Here is a 20,263-nt window from a genome sequence, read left to right as displayed (position 1 = left end):
TAAAAACGCTTATATAAAAAAACCCTTGGTGATAATTTTGTAGTCTAATGTATAGTTTATACATGCATTTCTGTTGAGATATGTAAATTCATGATTTATGAGGACATATTCTTTTAAAAGTTATACCAAATTCTTCTTATCATGAAAATCAAACACACCTGGGACAAATAGGTAAACCTATTTTGTTACGGTAATGTACATGTATTTTAATGTACTGAAAAATAGATGCATGAAAAATAATTAGAGATGTTGCCATAGTATAATTCACAATAATTAAATCTTAAACATCAACTGCTTAGACTGGTAAAAGAGAGAAGCAGTGCACACACACGCATCCCTCCCTTAGTATCGCTGGGGGGCAAAGGTACTCATGTAGTCCATGATTGAAAACAGCCACTTGACAGTAGGTAAACTCCTCTGTATTGCCTCATGTTTATAGAAAGCCTTCCTTTTTGAGTCGAACACATTGGGCTCTATGCAGCAGTAGCTGCCAGGAACAAAGTTAGCTACTCAGATGGGCCAAAATAGGCAGTGTCCCAAATAATGAATTCATCCACAATGCAAATGCTGGAGGAAAGTTTATGTGGCAACAAGCTATTGTGATGGCTCGAACAGTTAGACTAATACACTTTAGGTTCTTTACAAGTACAGAAAGTAACTAAAAACCTAAAGTACTGCAATCCAGTTAGAAAAAACAAATCTAGTAGTCCCTTATACTAGTTCTTTCCATCGATATAAAAATTAAAGCCTCTAGAAGGTTAACAGCAAATATTCTTTTAACTTTTTTCTTTCGAATACAAACCAAAAAGCATGTTAATGATTATTTCCACTCTTCATTCAAAAGAGCCACAAAAAAGGATTTTGCAATAGTCGCACAAGAAATTGACATCCTGTGAAAATATCCCAGTAAACCAAATCGGAACAAAAGACAAGAGAATCAGAGGCAGAATGCTGTGGGCTTGACAGACTGACTCAACCTAGAGGGAGACACCTCCAGCACCTGTTTAAGGTCCCCATTGTGTTTGCCCACTGGGGACTGGGCTAAGCGTTCTACTCCTGTGGCCAGCCCATAGCTGATGCTTCCCCCTTCGTGGAGCCTCGCCCAGTCTCACTTTTGACAGTTTTCTCCCTAGGATCTAAATTCTTCATTCTGATTTAACGCTAGGAGAGCATTCACTGGCACACAGGTGATACACATTGATCTCAGTCTCAAATTCCTAACCCATTGAACCTTCCTTAGAGTGTCTATTACTGTATTTCTTCACTTGAATGTCTCAGCCAAAGTTCAGACACAAGAGCAAACATCAAATAGAGAGCAGGCACAATAGTATTAGGCTCTTGCAGGAGACTGACTGTAATATTTCTTTTTCTAACAAAACTGGGAGCCCAATCATTTATTATCCAACTCCTTAATTAGTGAAGTAAATTACAACAACAATAATACCAATAGGTGACTACCAACACATTCCACTTACAGCAGTTTAGAAAAAAAGACTTAAATAAAACCTCTGCCCCCAAGGAGCCCGTGCCGGGCCAAAACGGACTAACAGACATAATGTCATTTCATTTATAACCCACATCAAATTCAAAAAGAAATGGTTTTGGGGGATTGGGGGGTGGGGGGCGCAAAAAAAGATGAAAGCATTTTTAACTTACCATCAACCCGAACATATAAAAATCCACAGAGCAGTAGTTGTGTAAACATCAGCAGACTCATTTTGACATATTAAAAAGGATCCAGATTCTTAAAGAAACCAATCCCAGAGAGCAAAAGTACAAAAATGAGTATCAAAAAAAGAGGTAGGTCCAAAGTTTAGACTTTCCTAGATACTAATTAAAGTCAAGAAGAGCAAATCGCAAGATCAGAAGGGGTTGGTGGAGAGGTCTCGAACGGGGCACACTGAGATCCATCCAAATTAACAGAGGGTACTTCAAAGGCTGCTGTATTTCCAGCACTCTGGCTTCCTAAATTCCCACAAATTCAGCCCAGCCAGAGGGATTATTCGAGTGTGTCTAACCCTCTCTCCTTAGGCTCCACTGCAATCCAAAGCCAAGTTCTTTCTTCAGAAGTCAAGATGATGAAGGGGGAGGAAAAGACCTAATTCCTAGAAAGTGTTCCACAAACTTGCCAGCGCGCTGCCGAAAAACCATTGGCCTGCCTACTGGTTTTCTTTCCCCCGGTTTCCTTCTCCGTAGCAGCTCCACGTCCGGAGTTATTTTTTAATATGTCTATATTTTTACTTAACTTCCATAATAAGGATGTGTCAAAGCAACACTTTGCAGGCGGGCAGACTTGGCGGGCCTCTCCTTTGCAGCCGTGTTGCCCTCCCTCCACCTCTCCGGTTTCCAAAAGAGAGGAGAAGGGAAATCAGGACGATTCGGGTGGAGAATCCGAACTCCTACGTGGTGAGGGAGGCAGGGAAGGAGCGAGGGAGGGAGGGAGGGAGGGGCCGGGCGGAGGCCGAGGCTGCAGACACCCCCGCGGTGCCGCCTCTGAGGATGGTGCACCAGGCGGCTGCGGGCGCGAGCAGGGACGGGCGTGAGAGCCCAGCCCGGGCGCGGCGGAAAAAGGGAGCGCTCAGTCCAGCGCCAGGCGCGCTGAGGCCCCTCGCCCGGGTCCAGCCCCCGCAGCCTCGCAGCAGAGCGTCCGCTTCCTCCGGCAGCTGCCGCGGGTGGAAGGACTCCTAGGAGGGAAGGCGAGGAGGCGGGAGGGGAGGGGAGGAATGAGAGCTGCCTGGAGTCGGCCCGGGGAGGGGCGGGGGCGAGGAGGGGCGCGCGGAGCCCTGAACCTCCGGACTCGGCCACCCGCCCGCTGGGGAGTGGGGAGGGGTCCTGGAGAGCCGAGAGTCCCCGGGAGGACGGAGATGAACAAATTCGGAGAGCCCCGCCGGCTGCCGAGGGCCGAGGCCACCGGGCGACTCCTTCCCCTTCTCCGCGCCCCCGGGTGCCCCCTCCTTCCCGCCTCGGGAGGGGATAGGTGGGCTCCAGGCTCCTGCTCCTCGCCGCGTCCCGTTTAATGGGCAGGTAATTTTCTCCGTGAGTGATTTCATGGAAGCCCTTCCTAATTATTCATCCCTCCGTCTGCCGGAGCTGCACGCGCTTTCTTGAAAAAGATCAGCCTCCAGGACCCAGGGCGCAGCCTCATTACGCGTTAAAATCACACACTCACTCACTCTTCACCTTTTAGCCAGATGAGAAGCCGAGTAGGAGGAAGGAAAGGAAAGGAAAGGAAATAGAAGTGCCTTTTGGACTGGAAAGGTTGTGTGTAGATGCTTCCTATATGATTCAAAAGCACAAGGGGGAGAAAAAGGAGGGGGCAGAATTCTCTAACCTCCAGCGGCTCATTTTAGCCAAGATCTATGGCCCCCTGCGGCATCCCCAAGGGAAGGAGGAAGGGGAGGCAGCCCCTCTTATGTTACTCAGTTGCCTTTTGACCCCTCCACGATGAGTTTGATGCGCGATCGCGCAGGGCGAGGGAGTTCCGCAGAAGATGCTAAGGACGGGGAAGCGGGGATCACAGAGCTTGGGGGCGGGGGATCCCCGAAGTCTTTACCCTCCAGGGACCAGCACCTCCAGAAGGAAATTCGGGAAACATAGGCTCTGGGTGTGGAAAGCCGAAAGCCCAGCTGAGCTCATGGAAGCTCAAAAAGAAGCCGAATTTCAGCCCAAAGACGACAAAACCCTGAAAATTAAGGCCAAGACTACCAAAGGATGCCATTCAGGACCGGGGATGATGAAGGAAGGTCACGTTAGATCAAAGGGGTGCCGGTGTCGGCGGTGCCCCGGTGCGGCCGGTGCGGCCGGGCCCACGTGTGATCACAGGCTCGCTGGTAGCCGTTTGATGCTTGTTCAGATGATGAGAAGGCGGCTTATAGGAACTCACGCAGGTCCCTGAGCCGAGCTAAATGCTGGATGGTGAGTCTTTAGTTCCCCCTACTGGAAAATATTAGGAAAGCTTCTCTCCAGAAGGGGCCGTTTGAGGAAGAGCCTTTGTTTGGTGGATATATTTTGGTGCTGCTACTTAACTTAGGTCTCCCTTGCATATTATGGGCGCTGTGTGCTCTTTTAAAAAAAGGTCAGCGACATTCAAGCAATTAGAAGAGACATTAGGACACCTCAGCATGCTTGAAAATTACGGTAATGAAATAGTCTTGCGAAAGAATAAAACAACCACTCTTCTTGTAAAGCATTAAGAGTAATTTCAGCACACTTTTAATCTACAGTATTTACTTGTGAAGAAAAAAGTGCATTCGGTTGTTAAAGTTGAATCACTTGAATTCTCACTATAATAATTCTGAATGTGCTATTGTTTTAGCACCCCGTGAAAAAAGGCTTAACCGTTAAGGAGAAACCAGTTCACTCTCCACCACCCCAAAGGTCCAATACGTCTAAATTGGATAATACTGTGGTTTAGAAAAATCCAGAAGTGCGCTATTAACATCTCTTTTATCTCTGGAAAAGGAAAGTAATTAAAATTCTTGAAAACTTTCATTTTAAACACTTGGGCTTGGTTTACCCAGTTCAGGATTACAATGTCTAGCTCATGTCTCCAAATAATACACACCACCAGCTTATCTCGGGCAAATTTCCTTACGCGGGTGAAATTTTTAAGATATTCGGAAAATAGAGTCTTCCTAATACAATAATGCAGGAATTAACACATCATATAGACTTATAAGACCCTTAATTTTAAGATGGTTCACAGAAAGGAAGACATTGGAGGATTTCAACTAGAAGTGTTTTCTCATGACTATTTATTTATCAGGCAAAATATAGATTCTATTTTATACTTGATAGACTCACCATCTGTAAATGCCTTTCCTTAAGTAACCTATAAAATCACTCAGAGGCAGAAAGAGTGTGTGTGGGAAACAGAAGGGATAGATTGGGTGAGATCAGCCTACCACCAATTGCCATGATCCTCTAGGGCAGAAAATGTTGCCCTATTCATAGAAAGTTATCCTTGTGTAGGGTATGACAAATTACGTCATACAGAGAAGAGCTTTGTATAAGGGAAATCGCTTTGGTTATATTGGCATTTTTTTTACCAAGCATCAACATTTTGCATTCTTAACTACTTTACCTATTAAAAGTGACAAAGCAAGCCAGTGATTTTAGACTGGTGCCATTTTTTAAATGGCTTTTGTTGTGGTGGTTGTTGTTGTTTGCCATACACTAGCTACCTTATGGAATAATGTCTTCACCAACACATTTTGGAATCCATGTTTTCTGCTTTTCTTGTAGTCAAGTTCATAACTGATTTTTTAAAAGAATGCTTTGTCAGTGTCTCATTTGATATGAAATGTGACTAAAAAACCATTATTTTATAACAATCTCATCCCAAATGATAGTTTAGGATTATGACCAAACATCTCACACTAAATTAGCAACAGTAAGGAGTCGCCAGTCAGAAATTTGTTATGGACAACATTAATTGCAAAAGAACAAAGACATTACCTTCTGAGATATATGATAAGATCTATACTAGAAAAATGTGCATATTTCAATTACACTTAAGACAGTTTTAGTGAGCACTGCCTATATAAAAAATGGATTTCTCACTCCAAATGTTTAATTAAAGGAAAGTCTTTAAAATCTGAAGCTTCTAGTATAAGTTGGAAATTAAATTTTAGCAGTGCTTTAGCAAAAAAAAAAAAATTAAGGTTTTCCTTAAGCCAAAAAGAAACAGCAATGGCTTAGAACAATGAAGCCCCATGACCACCAAATCAGAGAGCTTAAGATACAGAAAAATCAAATGGGGATCTGGCTTCAATGTCTTTCTAAATATAAATTGTTTTTTTCTTTTCCAAACAAGCAGCTGAATAGATAAATGTAGATGGAAATCTAGGCTTCTTTTATGTAAAACCTGGAATGGTATTATATATTCAAAATGTGCCTATGTATTTTAATACGTCTAAAGATTGTAAGAAACTGTCATTATCCCTAATTTGGGTAAGGTTATCCAATGGCCTTCTTTGTGATTGAACTTCTGAGTTGGTATTCCAGGAGAAGTATAAAATAACCATATGAAGGAAATCTGCAGAGTGTAACATATTAAATATTTATTTTTTCATACCAGATTCCCCAAGGATGTGGTAAAAACTGCAAAACCCTAATCCACTTTTTTACTCTTTTCAACGTGCTCTTGTTATAATTGTAAGGCAGCATATATATAAAAATCAAAGGTTTGATCCATGATAGTAATTTTAACATATACTGCCATGTGGTGAGCACTAACCACGTGTCAGGGAATTCTTCTAGTTTTTAAAAATCCATCATATTGTTAAATTCCTATAAGAGGCTTATGTGGTTGATACTATTCCCATTGTAAAGATGAGAAAAATGAAGATTAGATAATCAACCCAAGTTAATGAAAGGCACAATCTTCCTTTAAATCCAGACCTGAATACAAAGTCTATGTTCTCAAGAACTTGAGATTGATTTAAGACATCTACCACATTGCAGAAATAGTATAACAGTATCATACATTACTCTGATCAATTTAAGAAAACCGCAGTGTACCAAAATATACAGAAATATGTAATCAATTTTTCTTCAAAATTTAAGAACCTCTTTAAAGCCATTGCTCAGCTCGAATTTTTCTATATAAGATTGTCTTATTATACCATACAGAAACATCATATTAAATGACACGGATGGGTTATTATCTACAAAAGGACACAGGACAACTAAAGTAAGTGAAGCATTAAAAATCCTGATCACAGAGAGACGGCTCATTTGTCCCTACATGATTTTTTCTTTATTACACTTGACCTTGTTCCAGAAAGGATCTGAGGGAGCCAAGATAAAATGAATATTGTTCTTCTGAAATATGTTCTAAGTATCTGATTTGATTCGATTCATTTTGAAGTGGTCACCAATACTTGTCTCTATTTAAGTCTGTCTGTGTAGCTATTTATGAATAGCATTTTTGGTATATTACATGAAGTTATAAATCTGAATTTAAGTTGACTAAAATATAGTAATAGTTCATTTAAAAGAGTTTTCTCTGCAGAATAAAATCACATATTTTCAAGAAAGAAAATCTTTCTTCCTTTAGAGTCCAAAATCTATTTGGAAAATCATTATTTATCTTGATCGAAGAGTTTGGTGATACTTCCAAATTAACATAACTATTGAATAAACAAATATTACAGTAAGTGGTATGTAACATTGAGGCCAAATTTCTTTAATTGTGTATACCTTAAAATTTTGAATTTTAAAAGTCACTTAGAGGTTCCTTAGAGGTCATGGATGAGATTTTATTTATCTTCATAGTGTCAGTTCAAGAAGGTCCATTACCCCCTCAGCCCCATCTTAGTAAATTGCAAAACCTAAACTAAAATTAAAAAGGAGTTCTTTGGCAGCAAAGATGATAACCTCTCATCTATATTAGGCTAATGATTTTACAAAATGAGAATAGTCAGCCTCGCAAAACCACTTATTATTTGAAAGTGCAACTTCAGTCATTAACCATAACAGGCTAGAGTTAATGTGTGTGCAAGGATTTTTTTCCTGCCCATTATTTTATCATTTCTTGTTACTGATATCAAGTTATTATTTTAGTATATGGCTTAACTTCAATGACATAAAATAATACACTTTTTGCTAATTTTACACCACACTTTCATGAACCCAAGAAAATCCCTTTGATTCTTTGCCAAATAATTCCAAGTCCATCTGCTCCGATCTGGAATTTGTATAATTAAATTTTAGCAACACATAGCTGTAATCCTAATAGGAAAATTTATTTTAAATCCAAAACAGAATTTTTTGTTGTTCATAAAAAGAAGAGATTGTCAAGGATTTAGGAAAAGGCCAATGATACCCATGGGTCCTATAGATACCCGTGGATTTTTACAGTTGTATGCTCACTGAATCTCTTTGAGGCATGTTTCACAATGGATACTTCAAATTAGAAAAAAATTGCTTATTCTCCCTTGCAATACTATCACGGAATTAATCCAAGGGTACATGTAATCTAATTGAACTGTCTATGGTTTTATCCTGTAGAAGAACTAATCTGTTTGGGAGCAGATTCTGATTTTCTTCCAATATCCAATTTATTTTATTTCTGCCTGATAAATTCTGACTACTTGTGGAGTACCTGAAGTTGTTTTTTTTGTTTGTTTGTTTGTTTGTTTGTTTGTTTTTTAACAAAGAATACTAAGTTCTTAAGTTGTTAGATACAATACCAGCCAGGAATATAAGTAATATAATTTTGCTCAAATTAGAGATGTAAATACACATTGTCATCCGTAAGTGATAAAGTGAAATAAATGAAAAAAATCTCCCTGGCCCAAGTTTATAGAAAAACTTGCAAATAAAGCAATAATATGACATATACATCATATCATAATATTTCAATTTGAGTAAGACGTTGCTGTCTCTCTTAAACAGTTTCTACTGTTTAGTCTTTCACTTAGCAAAAAAGAATGATAGCAATAAGTGATTTCTTTTTCTCTGAGCAATTTTGGCTTTTTCATTATATACTGATACAAATTTAAAGGATCCAAAGGACCAGATACTTAATATTGAAAAATGCTAGTCAAGTTTTTGACAACTAGGTACAAATTTTATAGAACCCCTCACGTCACTGGATTGCTTTCAGTTTTAACGTAATTTAAGAAAAAAGTTTCAATGGCTGGTTTCTTATATTTATCAGAAATATAAAGTGTAAATAAATTTACACTTCATCTAATATATATTTGCCATACAAATTAATTTTTTATTTTTATCAATGTGAAATTAATTTTTGGTTTTTAGCAATGTGAAAAATTTTCATCAAATTTTCATCTTAATTTTTCATTTTTCTAAGATTACTCATCTGTAATCGTTTTCTTCAGCCTTTGAGCAAATATTAGACTTTCAGGTATGACTAGTATAGACAATGTCAATGGAAATTATGTGGCATGATAAGCATGAGGTTATTTTGTTTCCTTATTGTTGTTGTTGTTTTAGCTTGCCTCTATAACTGGCTTAGGTCCAGGTTGTAACTTAGCCTATTATTTTATTTCTCCCTTCTCTACCAAACACATTAAAAACACATTTCATCACAAAGCTAGAGGCACATTTATAGGAGTTCTGGTAGTCTGGATACCAGCTCTCATTCTGAGTCATGTTTAAACTATCAAAAAAGGATGAAAACCTGTTTTATTTTAAAGATTTTCATAGGAGATTTCACAGTGTTCTTAAGTAAACTATTCACTTGTCATCAGGAAAATATTAGTCTTCTCTAATCTAACACTGAAGTAGCATTTCCACTCAACTATCTCTGCAAAGAGAAGGGGTAATGAATGGCTTCCTAAATAAGGACACAATAGAGAATACTGAGATAGAGCTCTGAAATTGGATGTTGTGTACCTATCTGCATTCTCATTTTGGTACTTGCAGTGCGATGTTGACAATTACCTTAACTATAAAACAAAGATAACAATAGTGCCTACTCACAAGGTAGTCGGATGTTGCATTTAAAGAACTTGGTCCAGTGTACATTTTAATTGTTTACAATACTTAGGGTCATTGGAGTGTACTAATAATCCTCTATCATGACAGAGACAATGCTGATTGTTACCCAAGAATCCTTTCCTTCCTTTCTTCCACACAGAATTCCCCAGCCTTCCTTGCAGTTGTGTTGGATCATGTGATTGAGTTCTGGCCAATGGAATCCAGGCACTCCTGGATTTGCCCTCTACGGTCTCACCTATACCTTACCCCTTGGCGCTCTGGCTGTTCTCTCACTTTTTGGATGGCCAAATAGAAAACACTGAGCCATCAGATAAAATGCATGAATTTCAGGATGAGTGTGTAAGCAGACTCAGAACATCTCACTCTCTGTTGTATGCTTTGCACTGTGAGTTGAGCAACAGATGTCTTGTAATGTGTCTCAAATTATCGAAGTTTGGTATTCTTTGTTTTAGGACTTCACCTGTGCTGACAAATATAATCAGCCACTTTGAATGTTGCCTAAAGTTTAAATATTCATTTAAATTTTATGTTGCAATATACTTCTTCTCAGGACATTAAACTATGGTTAATACTATAAAAATTAAAGAATAATAATACCTAAATTTTTAAAACAATTACTATATGACAAGCACTGCAATATACCTTTTAAATTAATTGTCTTATTAAATTCTCATGAAGCATATGAAGGTGGTTTAGCCTCATAATTCACAGCAGTTAATGAAAGCTCAAATTGATGATGTAACTTTGAAAGTGTCATAGTTTGTAGCTGTAATTCATATCCAGTACAACAAAGCCTACAGAATCACCCAGGATAGGCTAATGTATTCGCCAGCAGTGATTTCTCAACATTTTTTTCATTGTCACTTCTCTAAGAAACTGCTATGGTCTGAATGTTTTTGCACTCCCTCCCACTGGCTTCAAAATTCTCATGATGAAATCTTAACCCCCAATGTGATAGTATTAGAAGGTAGGGCCTTTGGGAGGTAATTGGGTGATGAGGGCAGATTCCTCATAATTGGGACTAGTGTCCTCATAAAAGAAACCTTGGAGAAATAGTCTCTTCCACCATGTGAAGACACAGTGAGAAGGTACCACTCATGAACCAGAAATAGAGCCCTCACCAGACACAGAATCTGCTAGTGCCTTGATCTTGAACTTCCCAGCTTCCAGAACAGTGAAAAATAAATTGCTGTTGTTTATAATCCATCCAGTTTGTGGTATCATGTTATAGCAGCCTGAATGGACTAAGACAGGAGCATTTTTATACATTTCTGCCTAATACCTCCCCATGGAATTTCAATATGACATATAAACTACATATTTAATATATATTTATTATATATAATAATATAATTATAATGTATTATATTATAATTAATTACATTAAATTTAATATATTATATATTATGTATCTTATATATAAATAAATTAATATATAATTTATATCAATAATGTGTTATACTTATAATTTAATATATGTATATATTAATAATTTAATAATATATAAAATATATTATTAAATATACAAATGAATATATTATATAGTAGATATATTTAAATATATTTAATATATATTTATTATATATAATAGTCATATATCATTTATATACTATATATTATGTAATAAACATATGTATATGCTTATGCACTGTATATACATGTAATTATATATAAAAAAGGAAGTTTTTTATATGAAAAAAGAGAAAAGTGTGTTTTTTTGCCCCAAGAACCATCTTCCCATCATCCGCATTGAGAATGAATATTCTACAAATACAAACTATTCTAAGATCTCAAACAAAAACGGCTATTTCTTGTTATATTGGGAATCAGCTGGGAACTCCTCCACATCATCCTCTTTCCAGGACCTAGGCTGCTGAAGCACTCATTTTCCAAACAAATGAAAAGGCAGAATATGGTTGTTAAATCTGGCTGGAACAAATAACACAATTTCTTATATCTTTACTACCAAACTAAAACACAAGCCCCACCTTCAAGGGTGGGAGAAAGCTGGAAATATTTGTTACCAGCTGTACCTACTATCATGCATATCCAACTCTTGCAGACTCCTTTGCTTTTGGAGGAAATAGTGTAAATTCATGAGGGCAATACAGGTATTGCTGGCTAAAGCAAAATGACTGACCATTGTGTGCTTCTGTACTGGGTTGAATAAGGTCCTTCAAATGAATGTCCATGTAGAATCTCTGAATGGAATGTTATTTCAAAATAGGGGTTTTGCAGATATAATCCAGTGAAGATGAGTTCATACTGGATTAGAATGAGCCCCAATCCAGTGATTCGTGTCCTTATCAAAAAAGGGAAATTTGGACAGAGTTACATAAGCTACATGAAGATTATGGAAGAGTTGGCAGTATATTGCCACAAGCTGGGGAATATCAGGCCACCAGATGCAACGAGAACCAATTTTTCTCTAGAGCCTTCCTCAAGAGCATGGCCTTGCCAACACCTTGACTCTGGAGGTCTAGGCTTTATAACTGTGAGAATAAATGTCCTCTTGTTTTAAGCCACTAAATTTGTATTACTTTGTTATGGCAATCCTAGGAAATGAATATAGCTATTACCTGTTCTGATGAATTCAAAACGGGAAACTTTGTACATACCAAAAGCCAAGTGAATTAATGATAAATTAGTAGAATTCTTGGAAAATGGTAATATGCATTTTAATCCTGTTTAAGTGAAAAGTGCATATTATATATGTACACACACACAAATAAATACATGTATATCTAAATATAAAGAAAATTTAAATGTATAAAGTTTACTTAAAAAATCTATTTTAGTTCAGAACTGAATGGTACTTTTGCCAGGCGCGGTGGCTCACGCCTGTAATCCCAGCACTCTGGGAGGCCGAGGCGGGCGGATCACGAGGTCAGGAGATCGAGACAATCCTGGCTAACACGGTGAAACCCCGTCTCTACTAAAAATACAAAAAATTAGCTGGGCGTGGTGGCGGGCGCCTGTAGTCCCAGCTACTCGGGAGGCTGAGGCAGGAGAAAGGCGTGAACTGGGAGGCGGAGCTTGCAGTGAGCGGAGATCGCACCACTGCACTCCAGCCTGGGCGACAGAGCGAGACTCCCTCTCAAAAAAAAAAAAAAAAAAAAAGAATTGAATGGCATTTTTATGATAATCTTTTTGTTATATAGCTCAAGGATAGGAGGCCTATTTAAATTAATAAAGAAACCTTATTCATAAAGTAGTCTTTAAAAATGTATATTAATTTAACCAAGACATCTTTGGTAATTTAGATATTGTCTTTTGTTAATAGTTATTGCAATGGCCAGTGGTTTCTGATTATAACTTAATTGTATACATTTTAGCACATTTTTAATTCTTTGTATAATAAGGATCATATCAAAATTTAAAGGTAATTCTATACCATGAACATCTCAGAAGAAATATTAAATAACTATAGTCTCTATGTGAAAATGTTAAATGAAAATATTCAGTCCTGGTTTTATTTATGTTAATTATAAAATGTCTCTTGCAAAATGTAGTAAAGGTTATCACAGAACCAGATTTACACAATTGCCTATGGCAGCAAATAGAAGACTTAAGTCGTTTCCTCTGTTAATTTATTTAACGTCATCTTAGAGAGGCTTAACGCTCATCTTTTTACAGCTTTCCTGTTTTAAAATAGAAGAATTAGCCAGATTCCAATTTCTATGTCACCACCCCATTTCCCTCATCATTTTTCTTCTACATTCAATTAAATAAATAAAAAAGAAAATTCTCTCCAATTTTAAAAGCTCCCCAAATTACCTAACATATGATCTATCTTGGGAACTTTTTCATATATACATTGGATATGACAGAAGCCAAACAGTCTTCATAATAATTAATAAGTACTGATAAATACACACACACATACACACACACCACACAGCCCACATGCACAAATAAAGATGTTGGGCCTCATAAGTCAAGTTGAAGAAATATAGTCCAATCAGTCTGTTACTTTTAGTCTAAAACAACATCCATAATAAAGATTGAAATGTATCACTAGCAATATTTATACAGAGAAACATATGAAATCCAGACAAAAATCCCGGACCAAATTCATAAGTAGATATGCTGATCAATTAGACTACGCATACTCAGTGCCTTGTGTTGTACCAAAACCTTAGTTAGTGTGAACAACAGGGATTGGAAAGAAAGAAGGATATAGTGGTTTTCTTATATTCACACACACAGAATAAAAGGTACAGAGAACATTTCACAAATATTCAGCTATATATATGGCAACATGGAATCAAAATTGGAGGAAAGTGAAAAGTCCTGTGTGCATAGGACCAGGAAAAAAGTAAATGAGATGGCAGATTTTTTTTCTTTTTTTTGAGACGGAGTCTCACTCTGTCACCTAGGCTGGAGTGCAGTGACGCGATCTTGGCTCACTGCAACCCCGTCTCCCAGGTTCAAGCGATTCTCCTGCCCCAGCCTCCCGAGAAGCTGGGATTACAGGCACACACCACCATGCCCAGTTAGTTTTTTGTATTTTTTTTTATTAGAGACAGGGTTTCACCATGTTGGTCAGGCCGGTCTTGAACTCCTTACCTCAGGTGATCCGCCTGCCTCAGTCTCCCAGAGTGCTGGGATTACAGGCATGAGCCACTATGCCCAGCCTAGATGTCAGATAGTTTTGTTAAGTTTTTGGAGGACCTAAAACAGATCAGAGATGGAGTAAAAGACATCCATTATGAATGAAGAAAACTGGGGCTCTGAGAAATGAAATGACTTCGGCAGAAGAGTACAGAAATAAACAAGAGCATTGGACCTGATTCACCTCAAAGTCCCTTTTATTTCCACTACATACTGTGTGGACTCACTGAATGTTAATCATTGTTTTCTGACAACAGGGAGCATGTGCAGAACAGTTTTAACTTGAGAAAAACGTTGGCAGTTGCTGAAGAAGGGGATTTAATGAGCAATTCCTTGTTGATTTGCCATAGTGGGTTATGAAGAGGAGTAAGGAAATGAAACAGAATGAAAGAAAAACAAGCTGAAGACAGAAAAGCAGGAGAGTGAGGAAGTAGAGAGGAATATTCCACAGGCTTGGTTTCACTGAAACAAAAACTAGAGAAAGCCATGTGATTTAATAGTCGTTGGGCTTCTAAATTTTGCTTTGTAGCTTTTATTGAGTAAACTTCTTTCTAATTTCTTTCTACCCGCTTCACTTTTGTCTTGTATGACACAATGCAATCTGGCCTCATTAGTTCACACTACAGAACTTTCCAGCCAGCTTAGCCGTGATTCCTCCCTCCCCTGGCACACATGCACACACTTAATTAAACACACTGTGTGTATCTGAGAGCAGTACAGGTGCTTGGCTAGCACCCTTACTAGAGTTCTGAATTGGACCCTCCACGGTCCGACAGCTGGCTTTCAGTGCTCAGAGGACTCTACTAACTACTGTAGTTCAATAAAGTACCATACTGACATAAATGTGGCGAAGATTTTTTTTAACAGTTCCCATCATTTAATACCAAAAGAGTTAAATAAAGCAACCTAGCAATTGCCATGTAGTAATTTACTCCTCAGAATTTGGTTTTACATTGATTGCCCAATTTACTTTTGATGCTATATATGCTCTCTGGAATGTTTACCGATCACTTCTGCGTATGCTTTCAGATGAACTTTGGAAGTATCAGCCTCTCTTACACCCACAATGGCAGGTCTGTGCAGATGTCACTTTATGAGTGTTTGGGCCCTTAGCTTTAGAATAGAGGCCTAACTGCATTAGGTGGTTCAGGTGAATTCTTCCTACCTACTTTGCTCAGGCTGAAATTTCTTTTTGTAATATGATGTTGTCATCACCATTGTCATCAGAAAGACATATGAGGGGATTATTAACATTATTGTTTGTCAGGCTTCTACATTAATTTTCCTCAAAATAATAGTGCTTCAACTGAGGAACAGAATTATATTTCGCCTTGTCTCCAGAAATGCTTTTAAATTAGAATTGATGCTCAAGCTACATGACTTTTCACTGCTGATGTAATTTAGTTTTTTATCTGAATGTTTGATAAGTTGCAGTATGACTCTATTCTTGTAGTTAAAAATCCATTAACCTCCCTTCTAAAAACCTGTTGCTTTAATAACAGCAGCTTTTTATACCAAAGAAAAACACTGAAATATATTATCTTAGTCAAAATGTCTGTACCTATTTGTAGATCGGTCTTCTAGGTACGAGAAGTTACAATGGTTGGAATAAATAAAATCGAGGGGAAAATGATAATTCATTCAATTCACTTAACAATTTCTTATTGAGTGCTGTTTTATGCCAGGATATGATATGAATATCATCTGTCTCATAAAGATACTTTGCTTTTCTGAACTTTAGTTCCATTATCTGTAAAATGACACAGATGAAATAGTGACTTCTAAAGCCTAGTCCTCTCTGGAACATTCTGTTACTTATTTTGCGCAGCTAGAAGATATTTCGAAGGATTTCACCTCTCATATCAATAATTGAGTCTGAGCCCTTTGCAGAAGATAAAGAATCATGCCTTTGGGTTTCAGACTCTGTGAAATAAAGTTACTCTGAAAGCCGTGATAAGAAATGGTGATGATTTTGGTAGTCTTGCACTGACACATCTGGTCTAACCCATCATGCTTGTATTTATGTGAAACTGCTGTCCCATTGTTAGCAGCTGTTCTCTGGGGCCAGTGATGACTAGAGTGTTGTGGTTGTTATTGGTAGCTAGTTCATCTACTATATTTCATAGAAATAAGGTATCTGCCTTATTCTAATATCACAATCCTCTATTTTTATTCAAACAGCACACTAGCATCCTTAATATAACACAGCTTTTAATGATACAGATACATATATCACAAAGGTCAAAATTTATCCCTAGATATTAAGGGGTCTACAAGGATTCCACGGAGTTGGAGTTATATTATTAAAAACCTATAGTATTGAAGGAAATTACAGTAGGATCTCATGATTAAAACAAGAAGCAGAGAGGCAGAGACTGACTTAACACCAAGCATATGCACATATAAACTTTGCTGTATTTTGTGTCCCTTCTTACTATAAACATTTAATTTTGGCTGTCAGTGATGGTGGTGGCAATCGTAGTGAAGGCAATTTCTAAAATAAATACATAATTTGAAACATTGAGGTGCTCGTAGCAGAATTAATTGTGTCTGTCTGTTGATAGTGTTGAGGCTGTTTTCTTATCAGGTACCTCTTAAGAAACAATATGGTGCAAAACATCCAGCTAAAAGCAGCAATAAGGAAAATACCTCTCAAGGAATGATGCAGTGATTTATGTGGGTATCTTCAGTAAGTGCTCCAGGGATTTGCACGTGTAATTCCCCAAATGCCACAGCAGCAAGACTTTCCATTAGCACCCTACCAGCCCATTCTAAGACCTCTGAACACAAATGATACCACCCAGGAGATTTTTCCTAAGAGAGCTGTAAAGATTCTTTGAGGTTGTTTGCATTTCAAAAGAAATTCACTTAAATCATGAATCTTTTGTCTAACCTTATGTCATCCCCCTTTATGTTCATTTGGGAGCAATTTGTCTATTCTTTTAGAAACTTTTGTTAGTTATCATGTTAACCAAATTTCCAAGTCACTGCAGGACATTAGTTTTGCCCTTAGCAATACATTTATATTTGGATTTGTTACACCAAGGGAACTGGAAAGCTTCCACAAAATTAATTATTGATGCCACTTGGGACATAGTCTATTCTATTTTGTTTTCTAGGCTCAAAATGGTTAACAGAACCCTAATAGAAACTATTTTGGAAGAGTCTTATGAGCTGATAGCAGGCTTAAGCATACTAGTAAAGACAAGTCCAAAATAATAACTAAGAGCTCAAATGCAAAGGACATTAATTGACCTTAAATGCCTAATAATAAAAATTGAAAGAAATAACGTTTTCATTATGTTTAAACATTTTGTGTTAGAAGTTTAGGGTGACTTCCCTTAGACCTCACCACCACACATTTTAAAGGGAGGAGCTAGCCACCCTGTCTCCTTGTCTCCTGCCTTTTTTAAGAAAGCACACTAAATTAATTTACTGCCAAAGAACAGACCTTCTGTCCTTTTTTTAAAACAAACAAACAAACAAACAAACAAAAAACAGCTAAGAGGAGAAGACAAAACAGAAAAAGGTCAGGCTAATGGTCATTTCACTAATACTTGTGTCTTCACTTTACGATATTTGTATATTCCAAAACATGTCTTTTCCCCCTCCAATATGGAATTAACTCCATAGTTCAAAAAACAACGCAGATTTTTGGAACAATAGTTAACATTCGAAAATGCTCGAGAATGGTCATACCGAGATTCATGTGATAAAAGCAAAATTAAAATTTATTTTCTCTCTTCATTTGGTTTATTATTATGCAAAGTAGAATCCAGAACAACTGGTATGTACAGAGTCTCCAAATCTTCAACTCTTAGTTACTTCTCTCAGTGTGGAGTCGAGTCTCCCAGGTCTTGGTTATTTCCCTCAGTATAGTTAGAGTCCACAAATCCCTAACATTAGTTTTAACATTAAGTACACCATTCTCCCTAAACACCAGATCATAGCATTGTATATGCTTATGTTCATGGAATACACAAACAATTTCTCTTTGTAGCTGAGATGACTCCCTGTTTTGCTGATTCTGTCCATCAGTGTCTCAAGCTATCCATTTTACTGCTTCATTTCTGACACAGGTTAGCTCAGTGTTAGACTCGTTTCTGCATTGAAACTAATATTCAGAACAATAAACATGACAACTAAGAATGTTCCACCTGATGTCCCTGACACTTCAACTTACCCATCCTGTGTTCTCTTCCAGTGGATTCCCTCTAAACATTTTTGAAGCAATCCTGTTCTATGCTGAAATGTTCACACATTTCTCTACCTAACTTAAATCAGGCAATCGATAATGCCACACTGTGGGGGCAATGCTAAGAACATAAGATAGCTAAGTAAATCTATGTTGATGTGTCTGTTTCTTCTATGCAGAACTTTCTTCACATGTGTTTGTCATATATATACACGATCTACAAAAAATATGAATTATTAGACCTGAAGAAAATGTGATACTAATACCACATTTTTATACTTGAAGCATTTAAATTAAGGTTGCTATTTATAACTATAAGGCATACTGTATATATTCTGAATTTTCAAAAATATAGATAGGGATTTTTTATTATGCTATTTTATATTTATTTTGTGATTTAATTATAATCAGAACATTTTAAAAAACTGCTTCAGCTGTAGATATAGTAGGCTAACAGACTCATTAAAATGAGAGGCCTGGACTTTGGCATGAGAATTTCATTAGTATAGGCAGGTTTTAACCTTTTCTGTCTAGTTTTATGTTTGAAAGAGGCATTTTAAAAGAATTCTCTGTTGATAAGGAGGTACTTAGGTTTCTTACTTTTCACTACAAGGCTATATCCTTTTAGCAGAATGTTTCAATTCCTTGAACTCTAAAAGTACTAAAATATGTGACATACAAAAAGTTATTAAAATTATTTTACATCACTACATACTTTTGTCCAATCATAATATGTCTCAACTATTATTATAAGCTTTTGGAGCCTGCTTGACTTTTATGATTTTATTTCATTTGGTTTACTTTCTAGTACTTTCATGAAAGAAAAAAATGGTTTACAAAAAGTTAATTCATGAGCCAGTCACAAAAGGACAAACGTCGTATTAGTTCGTTTTCATGCTGCTGATAAAAATATACCCAAGACTGGGAAGAAAAAAAACATTTAATTGAACTTACAGTTTCACATGGCTGGGGAGGCCTCACAATCATGGTGGGAGGAGAAAGGCACTACTTACATGGTGGCAGCAAGAGAAAAACGAAGAAGACAAAAGCAGTAACCCCGGATAAGCCCATCAGATCTCGTGAGACTTTTCACTATCATGAGAATAGCAAGGGAAAGACTGGCCCTCACGATTCAATTACCTCCCCCTGGGTCCCTCCCACAACATGTGGGAATTCTGGGAGACACATTTCAAGTTGAGATTTGGGTGGGGACACAGCCAAACCATGTCCATTGTATATATGAGATTCCTAGAGTAGTCAAATTTATAGAGACTGAAACTAGAATGGTGGTTGTCAGAGGCTAAGGAGAGGGAAGAATGGGAATTATTGTTTAATAGATACAGGGTTTCAGTTTCAGAAGACAAGAAACATTCCAGAGGTGGATGGTGGTGGCGGCCGCACAACAACGTGAATATTCTTAATGCCACTGAACTGGAAACTTAAAAATGGTTAAAATGGTAAATTTTATGTTACATATATTTTACTGCAATTGAAAAAAATGTTAATTCTCATGTCATTTTAGGAACAGAAAGGTGTGATATCTTTCCTTACCCATCATGAGTGTCAACGCTAACACTCCTATGAAAAAGACACGTTAACAAGGGAAAACTATAAAAATTTGTTTAATCAAAGTTTTATGTGACATGAGGCAGGCCCTTCCAAAATAAAGACTCAAAGACCTAGGGAAAATTGTCCATTTTTATGTTTAAGTTTGATGAAGAATGGATGGCTTTATAGAATTCTGACTGGACAGAAAGCATACGATCTAATAGGAATAAACTGAGGTGGGGAAAGCCAGTGTCTTAATATATTTTCTGTTGCTATAACGGAACACTACAACAGTTTGGGTTTTCATTTGATTTTGTTTATTTGTTCATTTGCTTGTTTGTTTGCTTGTTTTGAGACACAGGCTCACTCTGTCACCCAGGCTGGAGTGCAGTGGCATGACCTCGGCTCACTGCAACCTCGCGTCATGGGTTCAAGCAA

The 20,263-nt window shown here is 37.3% G+C and overlaps 1 protein-coding gene across 31 annotated transcripts in view; it reads right to left on the bottom strand.

Annotated features, from left to right (window-relative positions):
* Positions 1-20,263, bottom strand: part of ROBO2 (roundabout guidance receptor 2) — a 1,748,609-nt gene that overhangs the window by 604,368 nt on the left and 1,123,978 nt on the right. For 7 of the 31 annotated variants that reach the window (XM_034956914.3, XM_034956918.4, XM_008953716.6 and 4 more), the window contains exon 1: positions 1,657-3,101. The exons of the other annotated variants lie outside the window; for them this stretch is intronic. In XM_034956914.3, coding sequence (XP_034812805.1) covers positions 1,657-1,717 — 61 coding nt within the window. In that variant the 5' untranslated portion in view covers positions 1,718-3,101. Of the gene's footprint in view, positions 1-1,656; positions 3,102-20,263 lie in introns of those variants that run through there. 31 annotated transcript variants of the gene reach the window in all.

Source organism: Pan paniscus, chromosome 2, assembly GCF_029289425.2.
Source record: "Pan paniscus chromosome 2, NHGRI_mPanPan1-v2.0_pri, whole genome shotgun sequence".
Classification (NCBI taxonomy): Eukaryota; Metazoa; Chordata; class Mammalia; order Primates; family Hominidae; genus Pan; species Pan paniscus.
The sequence above is the reverse complement of the archived record's forward strand: the minus strand, read 5'-3'. Positions and strand labels throughout refer to the sequence as shown.